Source organism: Trifolium pratense, linkage group LG2 (genome assembly GCF_020283565.1).
Source record: "Trifolium pratense cultivar HEN17-A07 linkage group LG2, ARS_RC_1.1, whole genome shotgun sequence".
Taxonomy (NCBI): Eukaryota; Viridiplantae; Streptophyta; class Magnoliopsida; order Fabales; family Fabaceae; genus Trifolium; species Trifolium pratense.
The window spans coordinates 63,946,750-63,971,401 of NC_060060.1; the positions used below are offsets into that span (position 1 = coordinate 63,946,750).

A 24,652-nucleotide genomic window follows, 5' to 3' on the forward strand; every position below is an offset into this window, starting at 1 on the left:
TTACTCAAACGAACTGAACTGTGAGGTTGATGCTCTTCACATATGTCCCTTTGGAATATTTTTAAAAGGTATGTACCCTTTAATTTTATTACTCCTGTATATATAAATTTTAGATAGTCATTTTGTTACTCATGTAAAGTAAATCATAATCCTTAAACCAATAATATTTCTTCATTTAACCACTCACTTACAATGCCACACCACTTCTCCTTAGAAAATAAATCTTTTGAATTTCGGATTCTCTATTTTATTATTATTATTATTTTGATAATATGTAATGTTTCAGTTTTATGCAATTGTAAAATAAAAATAATTTCATCACACCCGTGCATCGCACGGGTAAGGGTCTAGTTTATTCTTACATGTTAATTAGGTGCACTTATTCGTTTATCAAATTATTTATAGGAATGATAGTTAGAGTATATGTTATCAAATGAAAGCAAAGATCATATTATGTTATAATGTACACGAAATTTCTTTAAGCATCTATAACTAACTTCCTTTCTTCCTCATACCAGCTATGTTCCGGGGCCAATAACAACCTCTTCAGAGCTGTAATGTAACATGTCATACCCACCATGGCTTGTCGATTAGATCCTTGGAGAACATGTACCTGAATCTAGAACTGTAAGACCGCCATTCTATGATCTGAGACGACTTTTTGTTGGACTTATGATCAAGGCATTTCTGTATCGAATCACGCAGTTTCTTATCAACATTTTCCATGATCCATCCAAGGATATCATCGATGCGGATTGATGCTTCTCTGGAAAATCTTTCGACCAATTTAGGGAGAAATACTTTACTAGACTTCTTCACAACTACATTTGTTTGTAGAAACTCTTTCTTGGCAGCATTTAGCTCTTCTCTTAGATTTGAAGCTGAGTAAACTTTTAGCTGCAACATTGTACCAACTAAATTATTGATAAACTATTAGGGCCTCAGAGAGCACGAAGTATTATCGATGAAATTGTAAATATCATTTCGTGTGCTTCATCAGTGCACCAGATTGAGCTAGATGAATTATGTATATGCTATATACTCAATAAGAATAAAGTCCTACTGTTGGACATAAATTTGGTATTTATCAATTAAATATAATTGGTGGGTCCAATATTTATTTGAAGGTTATATTGTTAAAATAAAACTTTCAAATATACTGTCAAAGTTCCTATCATGTCGAAACGGAAGGGAGTCTCAAAGGCTTTGAAAGGCGTGCTTGTGGTTAGTTTGTCAAGAACCTGTCGAAATCGCAGAACAAGTCAAAGGGCAAGTTGGGTCACGCCCAAAAGAAGCAACAAAGGCCCAATAAATATTGGCGCGCGCTGAAGAAATGAGGATTGAAAGTGGAGAACGTGGGTCGACGTGGCAGATCGAAGAACGTCCAGATGATCAAGAAGCAGTTACCACTTTGTTTTAGTATATATAGCAGTTTTTCATTCAGAACTGGGGTCACAAAAATTTATACAAAACACTCTCTCTAAAATTCTAAGTACTCAGCGATCGAACGAAAGGAATTGCGAGGAGAAATGTATGTTTTGTGAACCATCTTTATTTGTAATTGCTTTTTCATTCAATGCGATTTACTTTCCAGCAATGTTCTTTAGTTTTCATTGATGTTTACTCTTGAAACTGCTGTTTCGAGGCGATTCGAAGTAGCTATTTCAATAACTGTTTGCAAAAGATTTTACTCTTAATTGTTTGTTTTCCTTGTAAACGAACAATCAAACATTTTCTTAAATAAATCAAACACAAAATTGTCTTGAGATTTACTAGTTGATCTCGCGAGTTTAAATACTTAACCTAGCGGTTGTTTACCAAATTTCCACGTAAACAAATTGGCACGCTCGGTGGGACTGGTTTTGTGTTTGTTTAAAATATTTTGTGTATTGTGGAATGAGAAACTTGTTGTCTGTTTATAACTTTCGATAGGTTATGGTTAGAACTACTCAAAGATATAACTCTAGTAAAAATCAAAGTTCTAGTGCAATGAGTAGTGAGGCAAGTTCTAGTGGTGGAGTCGATCCACCCCCACAGAATTTGAGCTCTTCTGGTCTGGTATATGTTCCAATAGTTTCTAGTCCAACAATCTCAAATGTTCATGATGTCATTCCAACTATGCCAATAACAACTATGGCAATCCCGTCTATGACTGCCGGTCATGGACGTCCAATAGTATCGTCAATTTTTAATCCCATGTACGGGTCTCCCCCTACTCTTGGCCTTGGGATGTCAGTTTTCGAATCTGATAGGTATACTTCATCGAGGGTAACTTCTACACCCTTAACTATTGCGTCTGTACTGTCCTTAAGACAGCAAATGGATTAGAGTAATCATGAAATTGTTAATCTCTTGACGCAACAAATTGGTACTGTGTTTAATCCATTAATTCAAAACACCAATGAAAGTTACCAAATGTTAGCATTCCAAATGAGTCGAATTGCTGATTTTTTGGGTACACCCCCTCCACCTCCGAGAGTAAATCCTGTTACTCCACAAGTAATATTACCTGCAATGTCTGCAACTCCAGTGCAACAAAGGCCAACTTATGTGCCCAATGAAACAGTTCCGAACCCAACACCTACACCAGTTGTACAAGAGGAGACTTATTACCCTTACGAGGTTAATCAAAATCCTCAAGTAGTAAATCAAAATCCACCAGTGTTTAATCCAAATCCTCAAGTGGTTCACCAAAACCCTCCAGTGGTGATGGTTAGGAGGAATCAAGATGCTGATGAGGTAGTTCGAGAGGTTCAGAATAATAATTTACTTGGCCAAAATAACTTGACTAACATGGTCGAAGCAATTTTGGCGCAAAATGGCCTAAACACAGGTTGTCGAATGCCAAATTTTGTTTATGCTTTCACTGAATATGTGTTACAAACAGAGTTGCCAAGAGGATGGAAAGTCCCTAAATATACTAAGTTTACTGGTGATACTAGTGAGTCCACTGTGGAGCACATTGCTAGGTACTTAGCTGAATCTGGGAATTTGGCAAATAATGAAAATCTACGAATGAAGTATTTTCCTAATTCGCTTACCAAGAATGCTTTTACTTGGTTAACAACCTTGCCTCCCAATTCGATTCATAGTTGGGCCCAATTGGAAAGAGTTTTCCATGAGCAATTCTATATGGGCCAAACCAAGATAAGTCTCAAAGAGCTAGCCAGTGTAAAAAGAAAAAACCAAGAGTCAATTGACGACTACTTAAATAGGTTTCGTTTATTGAAATCCAGGTGCTTTACCCAAGTGCCTGAACATGAGCTAGTAGAAATGGCTGCTGGTGGCCTAGATTATTCGATTCGAAAGAAATTGGATACACAATACCTTCGAGACATGTCACAGTTAGCTGACAGAGTGAGACAAATCGAAAGGCTAAAAGCTGAAAAAGCTAGAAATTCTAAGTTTCAGAAAAAGAAAGAAATTGGTTTTATTGATTCTTATGATAATGAAATTGATTATGAAATTGATGACGAATACTTAGAATTTGAGGATAGTGATATTAATGTGGCTGAATTAAAGCCTGGGCCTCCTTACACATGTAAGTTGTTAAGGCCTTCGAATGGAAAAAATCCAGTCGAACCCAAAAATGATAAGTTTGTCACAAAAACCTACACCTTTGATATTACAAAGTGTGATGAAATTTTTGATTTATTGGTAGCTGATGGCCAAATTGTTGTGCCAAAAGACATAAAAATACCACCAATAGAACAAAGAAAGAAAAGGGGTTATTGTAAGTTTCATAATTATTTGGGACACAAGACTTATCAATGTGTTGTTTTCAGGGACTTGGTGCAAAAAGCGCTAAATGAAGGAAGGCTAAAATATGCCGATAAGGCAAAGCCTCCAATGAAGGTGGATGCAGATCCTCTGCCAACTGCTGATGCCACCTATGTCGAAGTGTATGACTGCAACATGGTTGAAGTTGTAGATGTTGCTGCTCAGATTGAGGCTGTGCCCGAAGAAGAGTATGAAAAGAGGGTGCGTGAAGTGTATCCCAATGCTGAGGAAGAATTGGTGGACTTCCTGAACAGGTGCAAGCTCAAGAATTCTGAAGTGATGCTTTGCCCTAGGTGCAGTGCTGTGTGTGACAAAGAGGCCACTGCAAGCCTTCAAAGTGTTGTACCTTATGCTGAGAACAAGAGAAAATGGCCAAAAGCTAAGCCAAATCAAAAAGCTTGGCCATATAAAGGAGCCAATTGGGGAAAGCCTATTACTAAATGTCTTTCAATTCAGCAAAGGCTAGGCCCCCAAAACACTTTCAAACCATCTGGAAGAGCACCCATTAACCAGTGGGTAAGTGGGCAATATGTGACTTTTAATAAAAGGATGATGGAAAATGGTAGTTCTAGCAACGTGAATGTGAACATTGTGTCTGAACCTAAGGGTTCGAAAGTGGTGGCTGGAAAAGAAACAGTGAATGCTGCCACAGAAGCCAATAAGTACTCTTATAGAAACAACTATAAGGGAAAAAATCCTATGACTCGCACTCAGTGGCGAAGGTTTCAAAGGAAGAAGAAATTGGCAGGTAAGGATGCTGAGGCTGGGGGCAAGACTGTTGTGGCCCAGAAAGCTGAAGTGGCCAAAAGGCCAGTGAAAGAAAGGCTTTCCATAGTATTGGAAGAGCCAACAGCTGAAACTGTTAAAGAAGTGGTGGAAGGTGAGGATGACATGGATGATGATGACCTCTTAGATGAGGGATCAGACTTCGACGTAATGGTTAATGTGGTGTCTATCTTGCCTTTGGAATATGATGTGCCTACAGAAGTCAATGAGGTGGAAGAAGACTTCGAGGCTCTCAATTTGTCTGATCATAAGCCAATGTGTTACTATGTCATGCAGAATGGCTGTGTCGAAGAACAAAAAGCCGTTTTCGAAAAGCCAGATTTGGGAATGCAGAACCACCTGAAAGCTCTATTCATCAGAGCAAAAGTGAATGATGTGGGGGTAAACACTACAAGAATTGATAGTTTTTGCTGCGACTTTTTTGCAACAATTTAAGTGTTGTTGGGAAGTATAATACATTAGCAGCAATATTGTAACGAGATCGTTGCTAAAAACAACAATCACATCCTTAATTTTAGGTAGTGGGTGGTAATTTTATTTAAATTTAAAATAATTAAATACTTAAAGAAACAACTTCCTAATAATTCAATAATTTAACTCTAATTTGCTATAATTTAACTCAGTTCTCTTAGTAATTCAATATTCCATTTTTTATAGGAATTAAATACAAAATTTGATAATTTTACAGGATAAAACTATATTAAACCCAAGAAATAATAATAATAATAATAATAATAATAATAATAATAATAATAATAATAATAATAATAATGCTTGTGCTTAAAAAAAATGCTTAAAAAAATAATAAAAGAAATGAACTTCCTCTTACGGAAAATAAATAAATAAATCAGTACTTGTTTTGTGCCATGGAGGATGCATATGATTTTTCATATAGCTCATTACGTTTACACATAAATAATATTGTGGATTAAAAAAATAAATAAATTACATACGTGCTGCAGTATTTAATATTTAATTTATCCACAATAAGTTCAAAAAAAAAACATTGAAGACAAAAAAAAAATTATATCAATCAGGTAACCAATTCATGCCTATTAGTGCTTATAAAAAAAAAAAATTTCATGCCTATCACTAAGTAAGTAATTCATGTCTATCGTGTAAACCAAAAAAAATTCATGCCTATCAATCAGGTAACTAATTCACCCTTTTTTTTTGCATCAGACTAATCCACCGTATTAATTTATAAATCACTTTTTCTTGCTTAGTGACTCACTTAGTGGTGAGAAAATGCTGGAAGCCATATGAACTTACATTGCAGTTTTCTCACTGTATAATTTTTTAGGCGCTAAATGAATTGTAAAATTTAGCGGCTGAATTTACTTTCATTCTAAGATGAAAAATCAAATGTTCCCACTAATCATATGTGCTGCACTTTTTTTGGAAACTGCCAATATAGGAAACCATTTCAAACCTCTACTCATTTATAAACATTCTGTCATGAATCTAAATATGCTCTGCAAACTCCACTTACTTACACCATGAGAATCTCATAATGGAGCATCCAAATCATCAATCAAATTCAATTCATCCAAACCCTTCCAAGTGCTAATATGGATTTACTTCAAAAAGATAGAATAATTTGACTTCTTTTTATGTTAATTTCCTTCTTTTTTTTAACCATGCTTCTTTGTGTCTATCTTAACTTCTTTTTATGTTCTTGATATAAATAAAAAGAATGTACCAAAAAAAAATGGAAGAGGTAAAACTGCAGGTTTAGGTGTTGCAAAGAAAAAGAGGAAGAGTGCTACAGGAAAATTAGATGTTTTTATTCCGGCCGATAATGCAATATAAATTAAAGTTATTATAGATTTACTAATTAAGATGTATAATGCAATATAAATTAAAGTTTTTTTTTGTATTATCTTAGGCAATGAGTGAAAGGAACAAATCAAACAAAGCAAAACAAGTCATCAATCATATATGTGGACGAAAATCTTTTCAAGCTATTAGCTATGATGCGGTAATAATATATTAAAAGATGACAATTTATTACTAATTTTCTATTATATTATAATGTATTAATATAATGTTTTGTGTTTGTATTTTTAGAGAGATCCTGAGATTGGAAAAGAGCCTAATTTTCAAGATTTATGGCAAACGACTCACATGAAGAATAGTGGAGAATGGATAGATGGAACTAGAGAAGTTTATGTATGACTTAATTATTATATTTATTAATGGTTTCAATGAACTTTTATTTTCAATTATGAATTATAATTTTGATTTACTTTCCTTTAATAGTTGAAGGTCCAAGAAGTAACTTCTGAGATATTGCAAGACATTAATGAAGATGTTGATGAAGACCAAATTATTAATGAGGCTTTCCAATCAATTGTGGGAAAGCGAATTGGGTATTGTCGCGGTCTTGGAGTTGGAATTAAACCAACAAGAGGAAAATCTTCAGCTTTAAATCAAGAGTTAGCAAGTGAACGTAAAAAGAGACATGATATAAAAATGAAATTGAAAGAGGTTGAAGCTCAACTTCAAGAAGAGCGTCACAAAAGAGAAGAAATGGAAACACAATTCGAAGAGACCCAAAGACAGCTTGAAGAACCGCATGGAGAAGCAACTTGAGGAAAAATTGGCACATAATTTTTTTAGAAGGAATCCTTTTACTGTAAGTATGGATTAAATAGTAAAAAATAATAATAAATCAACATTTTTTTAAAAGTTTATTAGTTTAGTATTTTTAATCTTTCATTGATCTTTGTGTTTTGATTTGAACATTTATATAGGCTGGACAATTTTCTAGTGTTAGGAACAATGCAGCATACCATGAGCATAGAGTTGAAAGTACTAGTAACATATGGGCAGAGTAAACTGTCACTTTCGTCCCTGAAAGTGGCACTCGCTGTCATAATAGTCCCCGAATCATCAAAAACAATTTAAGATCCCTGAAAGTGACTTCCGTTAGTCAGAATAGTCCCCGTCGTTAGTTTGCGTCAAAAAACCGTTTGGTAGTGTTGATGTGGCCGTTTTGTTGACTTTATTGACCAATACGTGTCATTTCTTTTTAAAAATTGAAGCCACGTAGGCAGGGACCAAATTGAAGGTAAAAAAAAAATCAAAAAGGTAGATAACCGTTGAGGGACTAAATTGACGAAAATAGAAAATAACCCCCAATTATAAAACCCTAAATCAATCTCCATTTCTTCCTCTTCTCATCTCCATCTTCTTCCTCTTCTCATCTCCATAACCATTTTCGATTAGTTGAAAGATGAAAGGAGTTCCACCAATTTCACAGCAAAGAGAAGCTTCAACTACCCAAATTGGAAGTCAATCATCATCCTCACGTTTTGATTGGAGGCCTGACTGTTTTTGTGAGAGAAAGACAGTGATGCTTAGAGCAAAAACATTGAAGAATCCAGGGAGACAATTCTACACATGCCCACTAAACAAAGTATGTCATTTTTGTGGTTGTGTTTAATTTATGTTTGTTTATAGTTTTGTGCTTGTGTATGATGCTATGTTATGTTAATTTGCAGGAAGATAGTGCAAATTGCAAATACTTCATGTGGGTTGATGAGTGGGAAGACTATCTTGCAAATGAATCTTTAAGAAGAGTAGAAAGAAAAGAAGGAGTAAAAGATGATGAAATGAAAACTAGTGTTGACAACAATTATGAAAATGATAAGTTCAAGAGAGATGTAAACTCAAAGTTGGATATGTTGGTTGTTGACATGAAGCTTATAAAATACTTTGTATTTGCTTGTATTGTGATTCAACTTTTGTATATGGTTGTTCACAATGGAGGAAGGGTGATTGATGAAGAAAGATGAGTGACAATTGCTTTGTCACTTTGAGAAAGGAAGAATGAAAATGAGAGGAGATAGAGAGATGAAACCAAATAGAACCATCTACCGTAAAAAAAAAAAAAAAATCCATCTACCTTTTTTTTATTTTTTTACTTTCAATTTGGTCCCTGCCTACGTGGCTTCAATTTTTAAAAAGAAATGACACGTATTGGTCAATAAAGTCAACAAAATGGCCACATCAGCACTACCAAACGGTTCTTTGATGCAAACTAACGTCGGGGACTATTCTGATTAACGGAAGTTACTTTCAGGGACCTTAAATTGTTTTTTGATGATTCAGGGACTAGTATGACAGCGAGTGCCACTTTCAGGGACCAAAGTGACAGTTTACTCCATATGGGCACAAAGGTATTCTTATTTTCTTATTTTACTCTTTTTTTTGGTACATTTTTTATATTACTCTTAATTTGTATTAATAAGTGCATAAGTTGAGTTCTATAATTATGTTATTTAATAATTTAATTGTTTTTGGTAGCTGACCTTTTTTTTTATATATATTTACTTTTATACATTATTCATTGACATACTAAACTTGTAAAAAAAAAAATTGGCTAAAATTTGCAGGGAAACCATGGAAGCTTCAACTACTTTACGAAGAGAGGGTCAAGATAAAGTTAGGAGATTTAATTAATATATGTTGTAATCTTATTTTATATTTTTTATCATTTTCTTGTGTTTCTGTTTTCTTTTTAAGTTTGGTAGAGAAATTCTTGTGTTTCTTTGAAGGGAAACAAACATAACTCTTATGTAAACCAAATTTATGATATTTATTTATTTATGTTAATTAAATTTATTTATATTGTGTTCATTTTTTTTTCCGTTACGAAAATAATTTATATTTAAATGTCAAACTCTATGGCTACAACTTTTATTATGGGGAAAAGAAAAAAAATATATAATAACAAAGATTACAAATTGTTGAAAAAAATGTTATCGCAACAACTTTAGTCGTTAAGATAAGTTAGATATAACAACAATTTTTGTTGGAAAAGTTAACTTATCCCAACAAAATTTTAAAAAATGGCAACAAATAATATTGTTGCAAAAAACCTATAAACGGCAACAATATTAAATTTCGCTGCAAAACTTTTTGTAACGGAACTTATCGCAACAACCAGCAGCGACTTTTTGGTTGTTGAGGTAAAGCTCTTTTGCAACAACTTTTGACATTTCCCAACGACTTTTTTCGTTGCGAAAAATGTGTTTTCTTGTAGTGAAACAAGGTCCTAGTTGATGGTGGAGCTGTAGTTAACATTATGCCCCACTTCATGTTGAGGAAATTAGGTCTTTATGACACAGACCTTCATTCACACAACGTGGTGTTAGCCAATTATGAGGGTAAAACTGGTCATTCCCTAGGGGCAGTGCAATTAGAAGTGTGTGTTGGAAGCATAGTTCGAAAGACCCTCTTTATGGTCATTGCTGCCATACCCAATTATAATTTGTTATTGGGAAGGGAATGGATTCATGGTGTTGGGGTTGTCCCCTCAACCATGCATCAGAGATTAATTATCTGGAGAGAAGATGGTTTGGTCGAAAATGTAGAGGCAGACCAGAGTGCATATGTTTCAGACACATGCATTGTAACCCTCCAGAATTTCGATAAGAACCTAGCTTCAATCGCTCCTTGTGGTGAGCAAGATGTTGCCTTCGATCCAAATGAGGTGGTGTCGAAGAATGTGTACCACTCAGTCAAACTGCATCCAACCCATGGTTTTTGTTGGGAAAGGGAAGACATAGAAAAGCCCTTGTCTGAGGATGCCTACCCACCAGCTTCTGGATGGGTTAATTTCAACGAGTATGGTGATTAAGTCCCCAGCATGAGATCGAATTACAGCTTACGCAGCCGAAAATAGAATCAAAATGGCTCTCGAAGCCATTAGTTCACAAAGAGATATGGTTGTCGAAGCCAATGTTAACTTAGAAGATAAATTGGCCTTAGAGGCTAATGACTTGAATAATGGCGAAAAGCAAAGGCTAGATTGCATCTATGATGATGAACCTTTGGGTTTTGAAAAAGATCCACACAGTTCGATTCAAAGAATGCAAGCTCAAGATCCTTTGCAGGAGATTGATATTGGAGATGACTCTGTTAAAAGGCTGACTTACATTAGTGCCAATATTGACCCAAGCTTAAGAGAAAGAATGGTTGAATTGCTTAAGTACTACAAAGATTGCTTTGCATGAGACTATAGTGAGATGCCTGGGCTAAGCAGAAATTTGGTAGAACATAGGCTACCCCTTCGACCAGACAAGAAACCTGTGAAGCAGCTTCCTAGGAGGTTTGCACCAGAAGTCATGACAAAGATCAAAGCAGAAATTGAAAGGTTGCTCAAGTGCAAGTTCATTCGAACAGCCAGGTATGTAGAATGGTTAGCCAATATTTTTCCTGTTATTAAGAAAAATGGATCACTTAGAGTTTGTATAGACTTTAGGGATTTAAACAATGCTACACTAAACGATGAATATTCTATGCCTGTAGCAGAAATGCTAGTTGATTCAGCAGCAGGACATGAATATTTAAGCATGTTAGATGGCTATTCAAGCTATAATCAAATTTTTATTGATGAGGATGATGTGTCAAAGACTGCATTTCGTTGCCCTGGTGCCTTAGGCACTTACGAATGGGTAGTAATGCCCTTTGGTTTGAAAAATGCTGGAGCAACATATCAAAGGGCCATGAACTTAATTTTTCATGATTTCATTGAAATATTTATGCAAGTTTATATTGATGACATTGTGGTGAAATCTTCATCTCAGGATGAACACATCGATCATCTTAGAAAATCATTCGAAAGAATGAGAAAATGTGGATTAAAAATGAATCCACTAAAATGTGCTTTTTGTGTACATGCAGGAGATTTCCTTGGCTTTGTTGTGCATAAAAAGGGCATAGAAATTAATCAAAACAAGACAAAAGCTATCATGGAGACGAAGCCTCCAGGAACAAAGAAACAGCTTCAATCTTTGTTAGGTAAAATCAACTTCTTGAGAAGGTTTATTTCAAACCTAAGTGGTAAAGCTCAACCATTCTCTCCATTGCTAAGGCTCAAGAAAGATGATGTATTCGAATGGGGAAGAGAACAGCAAAAGGCATTTGATGAGATTAAGACATATTTGTCGAAGCCTCCTACTTTAATGCCTCCTATTCCAAACAAAGCAATGAAGTTGTATATTGCAGCATCAGATTCAACTATTGGAAGCATGCTCGCTCAAGAGGATGAAAATGGCGTAGAAAAGGCTATTTATTATCTAAGTAGAATTTTGAATGATGCTGAAACTAGATATAGTTCAATTGAAAAGCTTTGTCTATGTTTGTATTTCTCTTGTACCAAACTTAAGCAATATATCAAGCCAGTTAATGTTTATGTCTATTCTCACTTTGATGTCATTAAGCACATGTTATTAAAACCAATTTTGCATAGTAGAATTGGAAAGTGGGCTTTGGCTTTGACTGAATACTCATTGACCTATCAGCCTTTGAGGGCTGTCAAAGGTCAAATAGTTGCTGATTTCATTGCTGATCATTCAGTAGTCGAAGTTTCAGTAACCTATATAGATTCTGAGCCTTGGACTTTATATTTCGATGGCTCAAGACATAAACATGGTACAGGAATTGGAATCTTGATTATTTCTCCTTTGAGAATTCCAACAAAGTTTAAGTATAAGATTAATGGATCTTGCTCCAACAATGAGGCTGAGTATGGGGCTTTAATTGCAGGCCTAAGAATTCTTTTAGACCTGGGGGCAAAACATGTTAAAGTCAGAGGGGACTCTGAATTAGTAATAAAGCAATTAACAAAAGAGTATAAGTGCATTCAAGAGCATTTGATGAAGTACTTTGTTATTGCATTTTCTTTACTAAAACGTTTCGATTCATGTGATATTCAACATGTACCTCGAATTGAAAATCAAGAGGCAAATGATCTCGCTCAAATTGCCTTTGGTTACAGGTTAACAAAAGGAAAACTAGAGGAGTTAGTTGAAATAAAAGAAAAGTTAATTTCATGTGAATCAATGCCAAATATGTCAACAACATTTGAAAAGCTGGGGGCAAATGACCAAAGTGTCGAAACCAATTTCGAAATAGTGGATGCACATTTTGATGAGGCGATGGCAGAAATTTTTGTCATTGATAACTTAGCTGACAATGATTGGAGACAACCTATTGTCAAATATCTGGAAAATCCAGTAGGCACAACTGAAAGAAAGGTCAAATATAGAGCCTTAAGCTACACAATCATTGGAAATGAGTTATTTAAGAAAACACCTGAGGGAGTTTTGTTGAAATGTCTTAGTGAAAATGAGGCATATGTAGCAATTTCCAATGTTCATAGTGGGGCCTGTGGCGCCCACCAAGCAGGCCACAAAATGAAATGGTTGTTGTTTCGACAAGGGTTATACTGGCCTTCCATGCTTAAGGATTGTATAGAGTATGCAAAAGGATGTCAAGAATGTCAAAAACATACAGGGATACAACATGTTCCCGCAAGCGAATTGCATTCGATTGTCAAGCCTTGGCCTTTTAGGGGTTGGGCCTTAGATCTAATTGGTGAAATTAGGCCTGCCTCATCAAAGAGTCAGCGTTATATATTGGTCGGAATTGATTATTTCACCAAGTGGATAGAAGTTGTGGCTCTAACAAATGTGGACCAGGAAGCTGTGATTGATTTCATCCAAAATCATATCATTTATAGGTTTGGGCTTCCTGAAACTATTACCACAGACCAAGGAACAGTGTTTGTTGGACGGAAAATGCAAAACTTTGCTGAACAAGCAGGTTTTAAATTAATGACTTCGACACCTTACTATGCTCAAGCAAATGGGCAAGTCGAGGCAGCCAACAAGGTCATAATTGGTCTAATTAAAAAACATATTGCTCATAAGCCAAAGAATTGGCACAAGACTTTGGATCAAGTCCTATGGGCATATAGAAATTCTCCTAAGGAGTCAACATGTTCAACTCCTTTTCGACTGACATATGGCCATGATGATGTATTGCCAGTGGAGGTTATGATGCAATCGATGCGAGTGCAAAGACAATTGGAATTGCCTACTGACCATTATTGGAATTTGATGTTAGAAGAGTTAGTAGATGTAGATGAAGAAAGATTGCAAGCATTAGACGTGTTAGTTCGACAGAAGGAGAGAATTGCTAAAGCCTACAACAAGAAAGTTAAACCTAAAACTTTTAACTTAGGGGATTTGGTATGGAAAGTTATCCTTCCCATGGATAGAAGAGATAGAGTCTTTGGGAAATGGTCGCCTAACTGGGAAGGACCATTCAAGATTTCTCAGGTGTTATCCAATGGGGCTTATGAAATTGAAGAATTAACGCCTGAACAACGTGCAGTAAACATGAATGGCAAATATTTAAAGAAATATAAGCCAATGTTACAAGAAGTATGCATAAAGAATGAATAGTTCTAAAACTCACTTGGGTTGGTGCATTGGTATTGGCTTGGGACCTGGGAGTGTGCTCCTCTTGAGGTCTGAGGTTCGATTCTCTCTGCGCCAATTTGGGTGGGCTAATTTAGCTTCTTCAAAAAAAAAGAACGAATAGTTCAAGAATGAAAGATGCGAGATGGCAAAGAAAATTGCCAGGAAAATAGGCTCTTGTTCATTAAAATCAACATTACAACCAAGCATTCAAGAATGTTCAAGAAAATACAAGAAGGGTTGAATGTTGCAGGATAACCATTTAGGGTTTACCCTATTCTTTAGTTCCTTCATCCTTCGAATCAGCACTGGAGAGCTCAGATGCATGGGATTCTTCTTTCTCAGACGAAGGGGATCTTGGAAATTCTTCATCATCAGGCTCCCAGGTTCTAAGGAATTCAGCATAATCTTCATCAGTATCATCTGAACTTGAGGAATCAGAGGAGAGGACGATGGTTTCCACCTCCTTATCTTGGGACTTCTCAGAGAGAGGAAGTCTGGTGTAGGCAGGTTTGAAGGCTTGTTTCTTGATTCTCCCCATTCCAAGGGAACGTAGGACTTTGGAATCTTTGGTAGTGTGAGATTGATCTTTGCCTCTATTCATTTTCAAAGGTTATACTTTCTTTTGTGTGATTGATTGTGAGAATGGAATAGAAGGGCACTAAATGCAGTATTTATAGATGAACTCATAAAGGGTGAAGAGATACGCGTTTAATGCTCAGGTGGTTACAACTAACCATAATTAGTTTCTCATGGGGAAATGTTGTTTCAATGAATGCTCAAACGGGTGTAATCAGTTATGTTTGACTGCCTTGGGAACCTGTTTACTTTATCCTTCCAGAGAAGTCATTAAATAGACTTGGGATATTAACCAAAAGAAGGAAAGCAAATAGTGGTAGAACCTAAGAATAAAATAACTTAGGCAAAACAAGAGCATGCAACATTTAAAACCAAAAGGAGGCATATATTAAAAAGGCATGCCTAGATTGTTCGACTGATAACTAAAGGCAGTTGTTCAAAATTTACAAAAAGAAAAACCAAAATGCAAATATGGTTTAAATTACAAAGGTCCTAAGGTTGCTGCTGTGATGAAGGAGGTGGCATTCGATTAGCTGCTTGAAACTGGTAATATTGATTTCGAATGGAAACCAACTTAAGTTGCAGCATTTCTTTGTCATTGGTGAGGCGCTCAACCTGCCTTTGAACAGCTAAACCATCGCTATAGTGTTGGATTCCCTCACGGGCTAGCTCATCAATCTTGGCCCTATGAGCTTCGACAGCTATTGCACCAAGTTGCTCCATTTTGATTCCTTATTGTCGAATTTTCTCCTGTAGCGCCTCGATCTCAGACTGCCATTTGGCAATGTTATTTTCACAAGTTACAATTTGATGGAGAGCATCGGAAAAGGCGGCTTTGACCCTCGTAACTTCTGCATTGCAACTAGATGCATGGTCGAAAAGGCGCTGTTGTGCAAAAAGTTGGGATGTCAAAAGCTCAGTAGTTCTGGTTAGGAGTTGGGATTGGCTGACAAATTGTTCCAAATAAGCCTCTGCTTGGGTAACCAGGAGGAAAGTTGTTTCATTCGTCCTTGGATTTTGGAGCTTGTTGAATAAGGCTTTGATATTAAAATAAATCGAGGAATCACGCTCAAGCAACCCTAACATATCCCCTTCCAGAATTTCTCTTTTAAACCTCAGCTCATGATCGAATTGTTCTTGCTCGAGCAGGTCTTCCTTGTCTTCAGCATTAGGATTGGAGGCACCATGACTCGAAAGGAGTTTATTGAGGGCATCTGCTGGAGTCAAATCCTTTAACTCCCTAGCAAGTTCAGCTGGCAGAACAATGGAAGGAGGCGGTTTCGAAACAGAAGTACCTTATTCACCAAAAGAATCTCTAGTTTGGGAGTCATTGTCATCAGAGTCGAAGGTGTTGGCATTCATAGAGCCAGAGCCATGGCTTGGTTCACTTGGTTGGGGTTGATTGGTAGTAGAATGTTCGCCATCAAAAGTTGGCTTGTGCTCAGTATCAACCTCCACATTGTGACCAGATTGAACATTGATTGGAGGTTCGTTGGCATTCAACACTTGAGTTTGATCTGGCAGAGGATTCTCATGTGGTGGCCCTTGATCGAAATTGGCTTCTTCGTTGTTAGGCTTAAGAGTGCTGTCCTCTGCGCCATGATGTGGTGAACCAGTGGGTTTAGGTGATGGTGACCTGGTGAGGATAGCAGTTTCGGCAGGCTGAGGGGATGGAGCCCTTTCTAGCACAGTTTCATGTTGCGCAGCAACTGGTTCTTCGACCACTTCCTTAGCCATTTTGCTGGGAGAAGGATTATCTTGAGGAATAGCTTGTGGAGAATTTTGTGGCTGAAATATAATAAGACCATAAGATAAACAACAAACCAAAAAGCCAAGAAAATGGTAAGAACTAGAAGAGATGGCTTACTTGGGCTTGATTATCAAGAGTAGCTTCAAGCACTTGAGGCGCTTCTGTTGTGACAGCCGGAATCTCAATAGCAGTGGTCAAAATGGGAGACTCTCTATGCTTCTTCTTTTTCTTCTTTTTCTTTTCTGAGTGTTCTGGAGGAGGATTTTCAGGAGGCGTGGAAGTGTCTTTTTGTGCCTCAACCTCAGATGGTTGGTTTTCAGAAGTAGCCAGTTGGCTAGACTTCTTGTCCTTCTTTTTCTTCTTCTTCTTGTCCTTGGTGGGCTAATCATTATGGGGAGGATCTTGTATGATGGTAGTGTTTGGCTGTTCATTGATGGTGGAAAGAGTAGGTGTGTCCTATAAGCCACATTTTGATTGGTTTATATTCAAGCCAAAGGGAAAAGAAAGAAAGCTTTGGTTAAGGGATTACCTTATCTGCAGCACTCGAATGAGCAGTTGGAGCAGGCTTTTGTTTCTTCGAAGAAGAGGGAGCCTCACTTGGGTGCAACCTTTTGCGTGAGGTAATATGAAAAAAGGGCATAGCAAAGGTTAACACAGAAGATTCCATAGAAGGTGTGAAAGATAGTAAAAGGTAAATGCTTACCCCTAGCTCAACCTTTGGTGGTGGAAGAGGAGGTTTGTTAGAACTGCTAGAACCTGCTTTCGACTTACTCCCTGCATAAAAGAGGTGCACATAAGAGAAAAGTATGCAAATTAAAAGACTGTGTAAGTAGGATTCGAAATAAGAGGTTACCTCTGGTGTTCAATTTTGATTTAATCTTGTTCAAAATGGATGAGTCGATTCCATCAGAGATAGCAGTAAGCAAGACAGTCCTATTGACCAAACGCCCTTCATAGTGGAGAGACCACCATTTGGAGAATTCCCTGGTGCAAGCATGAGAAGGAGCAAACTCGAATGGAGTAAGCTCATAGGATGGTTTGTTGAAATGCTTCAAAAACGAATGGTATTGTGGCTCCGTCATGCCATATTTGCCTAAGCAAACTTCCCTTTCCTCCAAGTATATGCTCTTTGGGAGTATTTGGGTTAAGCCAAATTGGCGAGACACCAAGTTTGGGAAGTAACCAACTAGCCCAAACTCCCTAGCAGTCAACCCAATTCGACACGAAAGGACTGTGGGCATCAGATAGGCACTCCAAATGTTGGTGATCACCTCTTCGAAGTCCGGTGGAGAAGGAAAGTGTTGAGTGAACCAAGGAGGGCCAAGTGGCCTATCCACAAAGGGAGCGAAGCTGGGCTTGAATTTTTTCAAGTTTAGAAAAACATTGAAATATTGTTGGAAGGCTACATCATAGGTAAGGCCTCTCACCCTGGGAGCTAGTCTTGCTAGCCTCGTGCCTTCGACTTGGCGCGCGAGCGACTCATCATAAAATTGCTCAGGCAAGAAAAGGTCAAGTTCTGCATGGAACGTAGCGTTTAGCCACAATTGCAGCAACCAGAAGGGGCCAGCTCCTAAAAAGGTGGATCCATCACCTGTCTTATTAAGGTGCTCACAAGCATCCCTCATGGATTCATAAAGACATCCAAGGATGAGTCGAGCAAAGCTAAATTGCTGACATTCATGCAGTTGAATGGCCATAGGAATGAACTTTTTGGCCACTTGGAGAGATTGAGTGCAGAAAACATACTGAGACAGCCAGAGGGTTAAGAAAGCAACATGTTCCTCAGCACTTACCTCATCATCAGTCTTTTGATTCTCAATGATATACTTGGAGTAAGATTTGTTGCGAAAATCGAATTTGATGGTGTCAGAAGCCTTAAAAGGATCATAAGTGTCCCCAAGGGGTGATAAACCAGTAATAGCAGCAACATCAAGTAATGTAGGAGTCATCATGCCACATTCGAAGTGGAAAGTGTTGGTAGAAGACTCAAAGAAATGTAGAGCAGCAACAATCATTTCCTGTTGGTATTTAAGACTTGTCCTAGAGAGTTGAATAAGGTCATAAATACCACAAGCTTACCAAATATCAGCCTTATCTTGTTGTATTCTATCTAACCACTTAAGGTATTGGTCATTTAGAGAAGGAGCTGATCGAAAGACCCTATTAGGCGCTTTAATATAACTAAAGTTATAGGGTTCACTGAGGAAAACCCTAGGGATGCAAAGCATATAAACAGGAAAAATAGGTATGGTGTTGGAATTACGATTTCTCTCATCTGGTTTAGGTCCCCCAAATGCATGCACCAGATTATTAATGGAGTATGGGAAGATTACCTGATTTTCCCAAACTTTTTGCAAATCCGTTCGCAACGAAGGTTCTGGAACGGTATCTTCTTCATAAGAAGAGAGTGTGTTGGTGGTCCACTTGCCAGCGTAGGGAAGTAACTTCGTAATGTTTGAACTAGACGCCATTGTTGAAGTTCAAGAGTTCTGCGAAAAATTGATGATTAGGGTTGAGATTGGGAATTTGCGAGTTGTTGGAGCAATTTAGAAAGAAGCTGAGAGAAGAAAAGATCGGTGATGTGATGATAAGTAAAGTTTCAAAGTTGAAGGTGTTTGGAAGCAAGAGATTCAGCAAAGAATTCTCAGAGTTGAGGAAGAAGATGAACAGTTGAAAGAAAGAGTTTGGAAAAAGAACAATGAAGAGAGGATTTACCTATTTATAGGGGCGCGTGATCGTAGAATTAAAATAATCCAAAAAGGAAAATAACAACTTCTTCAACTTCCTGTGCTGACAAGTGCCCAAATCCCTTGACAAGTGGAAAAGAAAGTAAGTTTTGGAGCCAATCCAAAATTTTGGATATCAGCCTAAGAGATAAGAGAAATAATTGGAAAAGAGAGATATCCATTAGTACTTTCAAAAATGCCACCTCCTCCTTCGATAGACACAGTCGAAAATGGCATTTTTAGGGGGCAATTTGTTGGACATAAATTTGGTATTTATCAATTAAATATAATTGGTGGGTCCAATATTTATTTGAAGGTTATATTGTTAAAATAAAACTTTCAAATATAATGTCGAAGTTCCTATCATGTCGAAACAGAAGGGAGTCTCGAAGGCTTTTGAAAGGCGTGCTTGTGGTTAGTTTGTCAAGAACCTGTCGAAATCGCAGAACAAGTCAAAGGGCAAGTTGGGTCAGGCCCAAAAGAAGCAACAACGGCCCAATAAATATTGGCGCGCGCTGAAGAAATGAGGACTGAAAGTGGAGAACGTGGGTCGACGTGGCAGATCGAAGAACGTCCAAATGATCAAGAAGCAGTTACCACTTTGTTTTAGTATATATAGCAGTTTTTCATTCAGAACTGGGGTCACAAAAATTTATACAAAACACTCTCTCTAAAATTCTAAGTACTCAGCGATCGAACGAAAGGAATTGCGAGGAGAAATGTATGTTTTGTGAACCATCTTTATTTGTAATTGCTTTTTCATTCAATGCAATTTACTTTTCAGCAATGTTCTTTAGTTTTCATTGATGTTTACTCTTGAAACAGCTGTTTCGAGGCGATTCGAAGTAGCTATTTCAATAACTGTTTGCAAAAGATTTTACTCTTAATTGTTTGTTTTTCTTGTAAACGAACAATCAAACATTTTCTTAAATAAATCAAACACAAAATTGTCCTGAGATTTACTAGTTGATCTCGCAAGTTTAAATACTTAAACTAACGGTTTACCAAATTTCCATGTAAACACCTACATAACTCACATTTACAGTTTCAAATTTCCTTGTGATATTCAAACTACAAAGAAGTAAATGAGAGAAAAATTACCATAGGATCGGACAATGATCCGGTGCATAGGGCAAAGCAGACAAGGGGTTGGCAATCAGTAATACCCAATTTTGAGTTGATGAGTTGTCTTTCTTCACCACTTTTCTTCCTAAGGGCAGCTGACACAACGCTTTCAAGCCACTGCATTTGATAAAAACATGAACTGTTAGGAACATTTATGGATGCCATGGTTTAACATTAAGAACAAGTGAGTACCCGTCCAAGGCGAGGTGTACGGAAGCAAAATATTGCTTGCTCTATGGTATTTGCACTTATAATATGACCTCCAATGTTGTAAGCAGCCTGCACTACACAACTGTAATCGTTAATTCATTTTGGTGTGTGAATTGTGATGTTATCGATATAATTGTTTTTTTAAACAAGGATGTTATCAAGAATAAAACTGTACATATGAGAAAAATAAGTGTATGACTATGACATCACATGTCAAAGCAAGTTACCTTGGAACAAAGGTTAAATGTCCTACAAGTAATTAATAGAAGATACAAGAGCTTAGGGATAACATTAGTTGTTTTTTTATGTAAATGCAGCATTTTTTTATAATCCGACTGATAGAAACATTCGTCACAGTATATAAATAATGATTCTGATGCTGGATTTTTGTAACAGTAAAACAATGATTCGCTTGTCAAGAGCACTTTGGAGAAAGTATATAAATAACCCTTCTAAAAGTTTCAATAACATCAATGTGTTAGATAATCACTTCATAAAAGGCTTAAAGAATTTGCTTCTAATTTATTATAATACATACAATCCAATAAAGAAATTACTACCTTGTGAAACAAGGTCAACCTCCTTAGAGAGCTTTGGGGAATTCCATATGCTAAATATGCCTGTCAACATCACAAAATGTTATTTGTGCCGAAAACTGGTAAATCAAAATTCAAAACCATGGCTATTCTTAGGAGTGTGAATATTACATGCATCACAAGAGCATTATGAATGTTGATCCAGAACGCAATTTTCCCATCACATTCCATTTGACTGATATTCACCTTTTCGAGCTGATCGACTAGAGTTCTGAAGGAAACAAGATAAATGTTTTAAGTCAACAGTTCAAAAAGAACGTCAGTTTTGAAATTATATGCAAAGAACCAACCTGTAGTTGTCCATGGCGTAAGAAGCATGAGAAGAATGACGTTTTCGTGTAGCTATCCAAGATATTTCCACTGCAGATTTGCAAGAACAGACTTGATCCTCTACAATACTATGTCGAGGCTGTATCACATTGGTGGAGGACCTTGACAATATCGGTGACCTACTTTTTTCAGCATTTTCAGATTTTGCACTACGGAGCCAGCAATATATAGTTGCCATACACTTTACCATCTCCTCAGAAAGTCTGATTGGGCATTGGTGTAGATGGTCTTTTAAAGTTCGCAATACTGGGGCTTTCTCTACCGGAAAAAACTTCTCATGAACCTAACATAGGATTAAGGTGAGAATGTTGGATAGGACAAACATCAGAACAGCATCTTTACTATACTAGTTCCATCTGTAGTACAATTTAAGCTAATGCAAATGAAACATCAAACATCCTACCTTGGTGGCGGAATCAGGACAAGTCCTTCCAAAATAAGCTTTGCCTTTTCCACTCGATAAAGGAGCGTGACTTGACCCAAAGATTCTATTCTTTAATTCATTATTTGAAATAAGAGCTTGCAGGGGTCGCAAGGGGAAGTTTTTTGATGAACAAAACGCGCTTGAAATTATGCTTGGGTGCTTCCTTGATTCGTATTTTGTATGAGCAGGTGAAGCCACACTAGAGTTTTGTTCAGAAGGTGGCCGGCTAACACACTGTTCAAAAATACTCCTGTACATATCAAGAACATGCTGCTCACGGGTTGTAACCTCATCTTCCAGTAACTCAATTTCAGCAATTAAGTCTTTTGTCTAAAAAGGGGAAAATTGGAAATAGTTAATTTCCACACAACAAAAACTTATAGGAGGAACCATAACTTTCATGAGAAATATTATGCTGTGTATTTGCATGCCATTTAAAATTTAAGGAAAGAGTCTCTTTATGATTATCAGTTATCATCAAACTACCACCCTTTACATTTGAATTAGCTCCTTTGGTCCTAACTCCTAACAACCTAGTTGTGAATGTCTTATTCATTATTTAGTCCAGTTTATCAATGAAGAACCAGATTAAACTGAAAGCTTATGCATTTTTTGGCGAGTTCCCAAGAATAATTCACGTCTCAATCATGTCTACTCCTATCTTAACAACTTCAAATGTGAACATAGCACAGGCCCATTGGCGATTACCTGAACAACAAATGTCAAATTACCTGAGAAGCAAAGTTTCTGTGTCCAGGTGATAAAGTACTCGAGGCTCGGCCAATTGCTCTCTCAAGCAAGATACGCATGGATTTCTCCTGCTGCAGGCATAATTGTAGTTGCTCAACCTGCACATCATTATATGATTCCAGGAATCAGTAAAATACTATGTCGTGGTCATGGTACAGGAAAATAAGAACCTACACCATTTAGAGTTATCTTTACGGAATCAAAGCCCAGCATGTTTCTTCCCATGTGGTCACATGGAAAAGATAAAACACAGAATGTGCATGCATCTCCCAAAATGACAGAATATGGTTTCTTAACTGTTATCTGGTTTTTTCCATTGTGATTTTACTTAAGATGCATCTAAATGTTTGCATGATTGATATAAGCTGTTTAAGGAATTGCCTCTCTGATCCCACAATAAAGAATTTTCAGACTTATTATTACGTGAAAAGAGTATGCCAAATTGATTTAGTGATACACATGATACAATAAATTCCAAGTAGATAGATATATTCAATTTCTCTCCCTTATTAAGGCCTCTTCTAGGCTACTTCAAGAGTTTTAATTTCATTTTTTGAGTCGAAACCATATGCCTCTTTCTACCAATATCAATCTTGCTCGAGAAGTTGTTGGCCACTAAATCTAGGTGCTTATCCCAGTGGGAATTTGAACAGTGATTCGTCACGTTGGGCAACTGATATTTTCTGCTAGACCTAAAATTGAACTTAAGTTATGCCTTAAAATTGTAAAAATAAAGTCAATTTTCATAACCAATTTTGTTGAGATTAAAATGAGACTACCAAGAACCAAAATTTAACTCATTCTGAGTTATCTCCGTGTATGCAAAATTCATCAAAATTCTTCAAAGGAAATATTGCAGTTAAGAATCAAGAAATCCAGAGATAAGTTCCATATCCATTGATAGACCAAAACAAAATGAGAGATCCATATATATCACTTACATCTTGTTCCAAGGATGCTCTATGATTTGAAGAAGCTTTCTTGTTTATACAATTGAGGTTCTCGTGCAATGGAGTTCGTATCCTCAAATCCCTCAGCGGCAATGCCTGTTCAAGTCATAGCAAAACCGATTAATCATCTCAACTCACACATTCAAAACTTCAAGGCCAACACACAATGCACATGTCATACAATCATTGTTTTTTCACAATTTTGAAAAATCAAAGTTAAAAACTGCAGTCTAAAAACAAGTCACACTCACCAAAACTTCATCATTGTCTTTCCCTATACTAGAAGCACCTCTTGAGAATTTCAAGTTCTTATCAGAAGCACTGAAAAATTCACAAAAACATACATACACAAATGCTTTGTCATATAACGGGATTAAATGATAACCGCAATTTGTCTAAGTGCATGTTTGGTATCACAATAGGCCGGACAAAATAACTTTGGCACCGTGATTTTGTTGAAGTTACAGAGTTTAGCTTTTGCAAAATCACGATAACTCACTGTAATTTTATTAAACTCACTGCGATACCAAACAACTTGCTCCTAAAAAAACACTATGAACAATACATGTACAAGAATTTGAAGAAAGTATTGTTAAAACAAAACCTGTTAGATCGTCTGTGTCGAGAATTAGCCGGTTCTGCATCACTGTGATTTTCAAATACATGACGAAACCCACTCATTATTAATTCTTAACTATTCTTTTTCTACTTAACATGAATGATGAGAAAAATATATTGTAGGTTGAATTGAAGGAAGAGTGTGAGCATGAAGTAAGAGAAGTAAATTAATTGAAATAAATGCTACTGTAATTGTTACCTAAAGACTGCGGTACTGGACAAAGTAGCTGCTGTGGTGGTCACAAAGAATTGAATTCTATGAGTGATGAGTAGTTGAGAGCATTCAATGTTTGTTGCCAGTAATAATTCTTCATTTTGAAACAGAAGCTAGTTCTACTGGTATTGGTTTCTGTGCATTTCTGGTTTCTTTTACTGTAGTGTTTGATTGTTAATTCCCCGCCAATGAGTTAAATTATGTTTACTCATTTTAGGCATGGCATCATGATGGGGCTAAGACGTTTTGCCCTTGCCAAACTCAAAATCATAAAGTTCAAATATCCCTATACATATCCAAATTTTGAGGGATCTCCAAACTCATACCCGATGGGGTCATGGGGTTCACGTCCTGCCCCATCTCTGTCTTTTGAAATTGGAAAAAACTCAAACCCGAATCTAAATCTATTCAATTCAGATTTTCTCCGTTAAAGCGGAGAGGATCCGGACGTGTATCCACATATATGAGTTTTATCGGTGATGGTCGTGTAGAGGATTTTATGATTTCAACTGTTATTTATGAATGTTGCATTGTAGATT

At 36.7% G+C, this 24,652-nt stretch overlaps 3 protein-coding genes across 4 annotated transcripts; 1 reads left to right on the forward strand and 2 right to left on the reverse strand.

The window, feature by feature from the left end:
* Positions 1-296: 296 nt before the first annotated feature.
* Positions 297-24,063, reverse strand: LOC123911387. Of its 2 annotated transcripts, none has more exons than XM_045962786.1 (11): positions 23,886-24,063; positions 23,533-23,602; positions 23,273-23,377; positions 22,313-22,429; positions 21,561-21,911; positions 21,118-21,440; positions 20,939-21,038; positions 20,792-20,851; positions 20,214-20,300; positions 19,998-20,138; positions 297-897 (listed from the first exon to the last, which is right to left on the reverse strand). In XM_045962786.1, the coding sequence occupies exons 1-11, from the start codon at positions 23,960-23,962 to the stop codon at positions 568-570; spliced, it is 1,761 nt and encodes a 586-aa protein (XP_045818742.1). In that variant the 5' UTR covers positions 23,963-24,063; the 3' UTR covers positions 297-567. The 2 variants fall into 2 exon arrangements, with proteins under 2 accessions (XP_045818742.1, XP_045818743.1); XM_045962787.1 differs by lacking the exon at positions 297-897 and adding an exon at positions 10,668-10,791.
* Positions 7,507-8,421, forward strand: LOC123911389 (uncharacterized protein At4g04775-like). The gene is made up of 2 exons (XM_045962790.1): positions 7,507-7,987; positions 8,073-8,421. Exons 1-2 carry the CDS (start codon positions 7,805-7,807, stop codon positions 8,364-8,366), a joined length of 477 nt encoding a protein of 158 aa, XP_045818746.1. The 5' UTR covers positions 7,507-7,804; the 3' UTR covers positions 8,367-8,421.
* On the reverse strand, positions 16,031-19,425 carry LOC123911388. The gene is made up of 2 exons (XM_045962789.1): positions 16,288-19,425; positions 16,031-16,208 (listed from the first exon to the last, which is right to left on the reverse strand). Exon 1 carries the CDS (start codon positions 18,183-18,185, stop codon positions 16,938-16,940), a length of 1,248 nt encoding a protein of 415 aa, XP_045818745.1. The 5' UTR covers positions 18,186-19,425; the 3' UTR covers positions 16,031-16,208; positions 16,288-16,937.
* Positions 24,064-24,652: the final 589 nt, after the last annotated feature.

What these genes read in the sequence shown, in the direction of transcription:
- LOC123911387 (XM_045962786.1), bottom strand. Translation starts at nt 23,962, where the DNA reads ATGAGTGGGTTTCGTCATGTATTTGAAAATCACAGTGATGCAGAACCG. An exon ending in GTCCTGATTCCGCCACCAAG is followed by an intron (nt 21,441 to 21,560) that starts GTAGGATGTTTG and finishes ATCCTATGTTAG; the next exon opens with GTTCATGAGAAGTTTTTTCC. An exon ending in GTACACCTCGCCTTGGACGG is followed by an intron (nt 20,139 to 20,213) that starts GTACTCACTTGT and finishes TATCAAATGCAG; the next exon opens with TGGCTTGAAAGCGTTGTGTC.
- LOC123911388 (XM_045962789.1), bottom strand. Translation starts at nt 18,185, where the DNA reads ATGATTGTTGCTGCTCTACATTTCTTTGAGTCTTCTACCAACACTTTC.
- LOC123911389 (XM_045962790.1), top strand. Translation starts at nt 7,805, where the DNA reads ATGAAAGGAGTTCCACCAATTTCACAGCAAAGAGAAGCTTCAACTACC. An exon ending in ACACATGCCCACTAAACAAA is followed by an intron (nt 7,988 to 8,072) that starts GTATGTCATTTT and finishes GTTAATTTGCAG; the next exon opens with GAAGATAGTGCAAATTGCAA.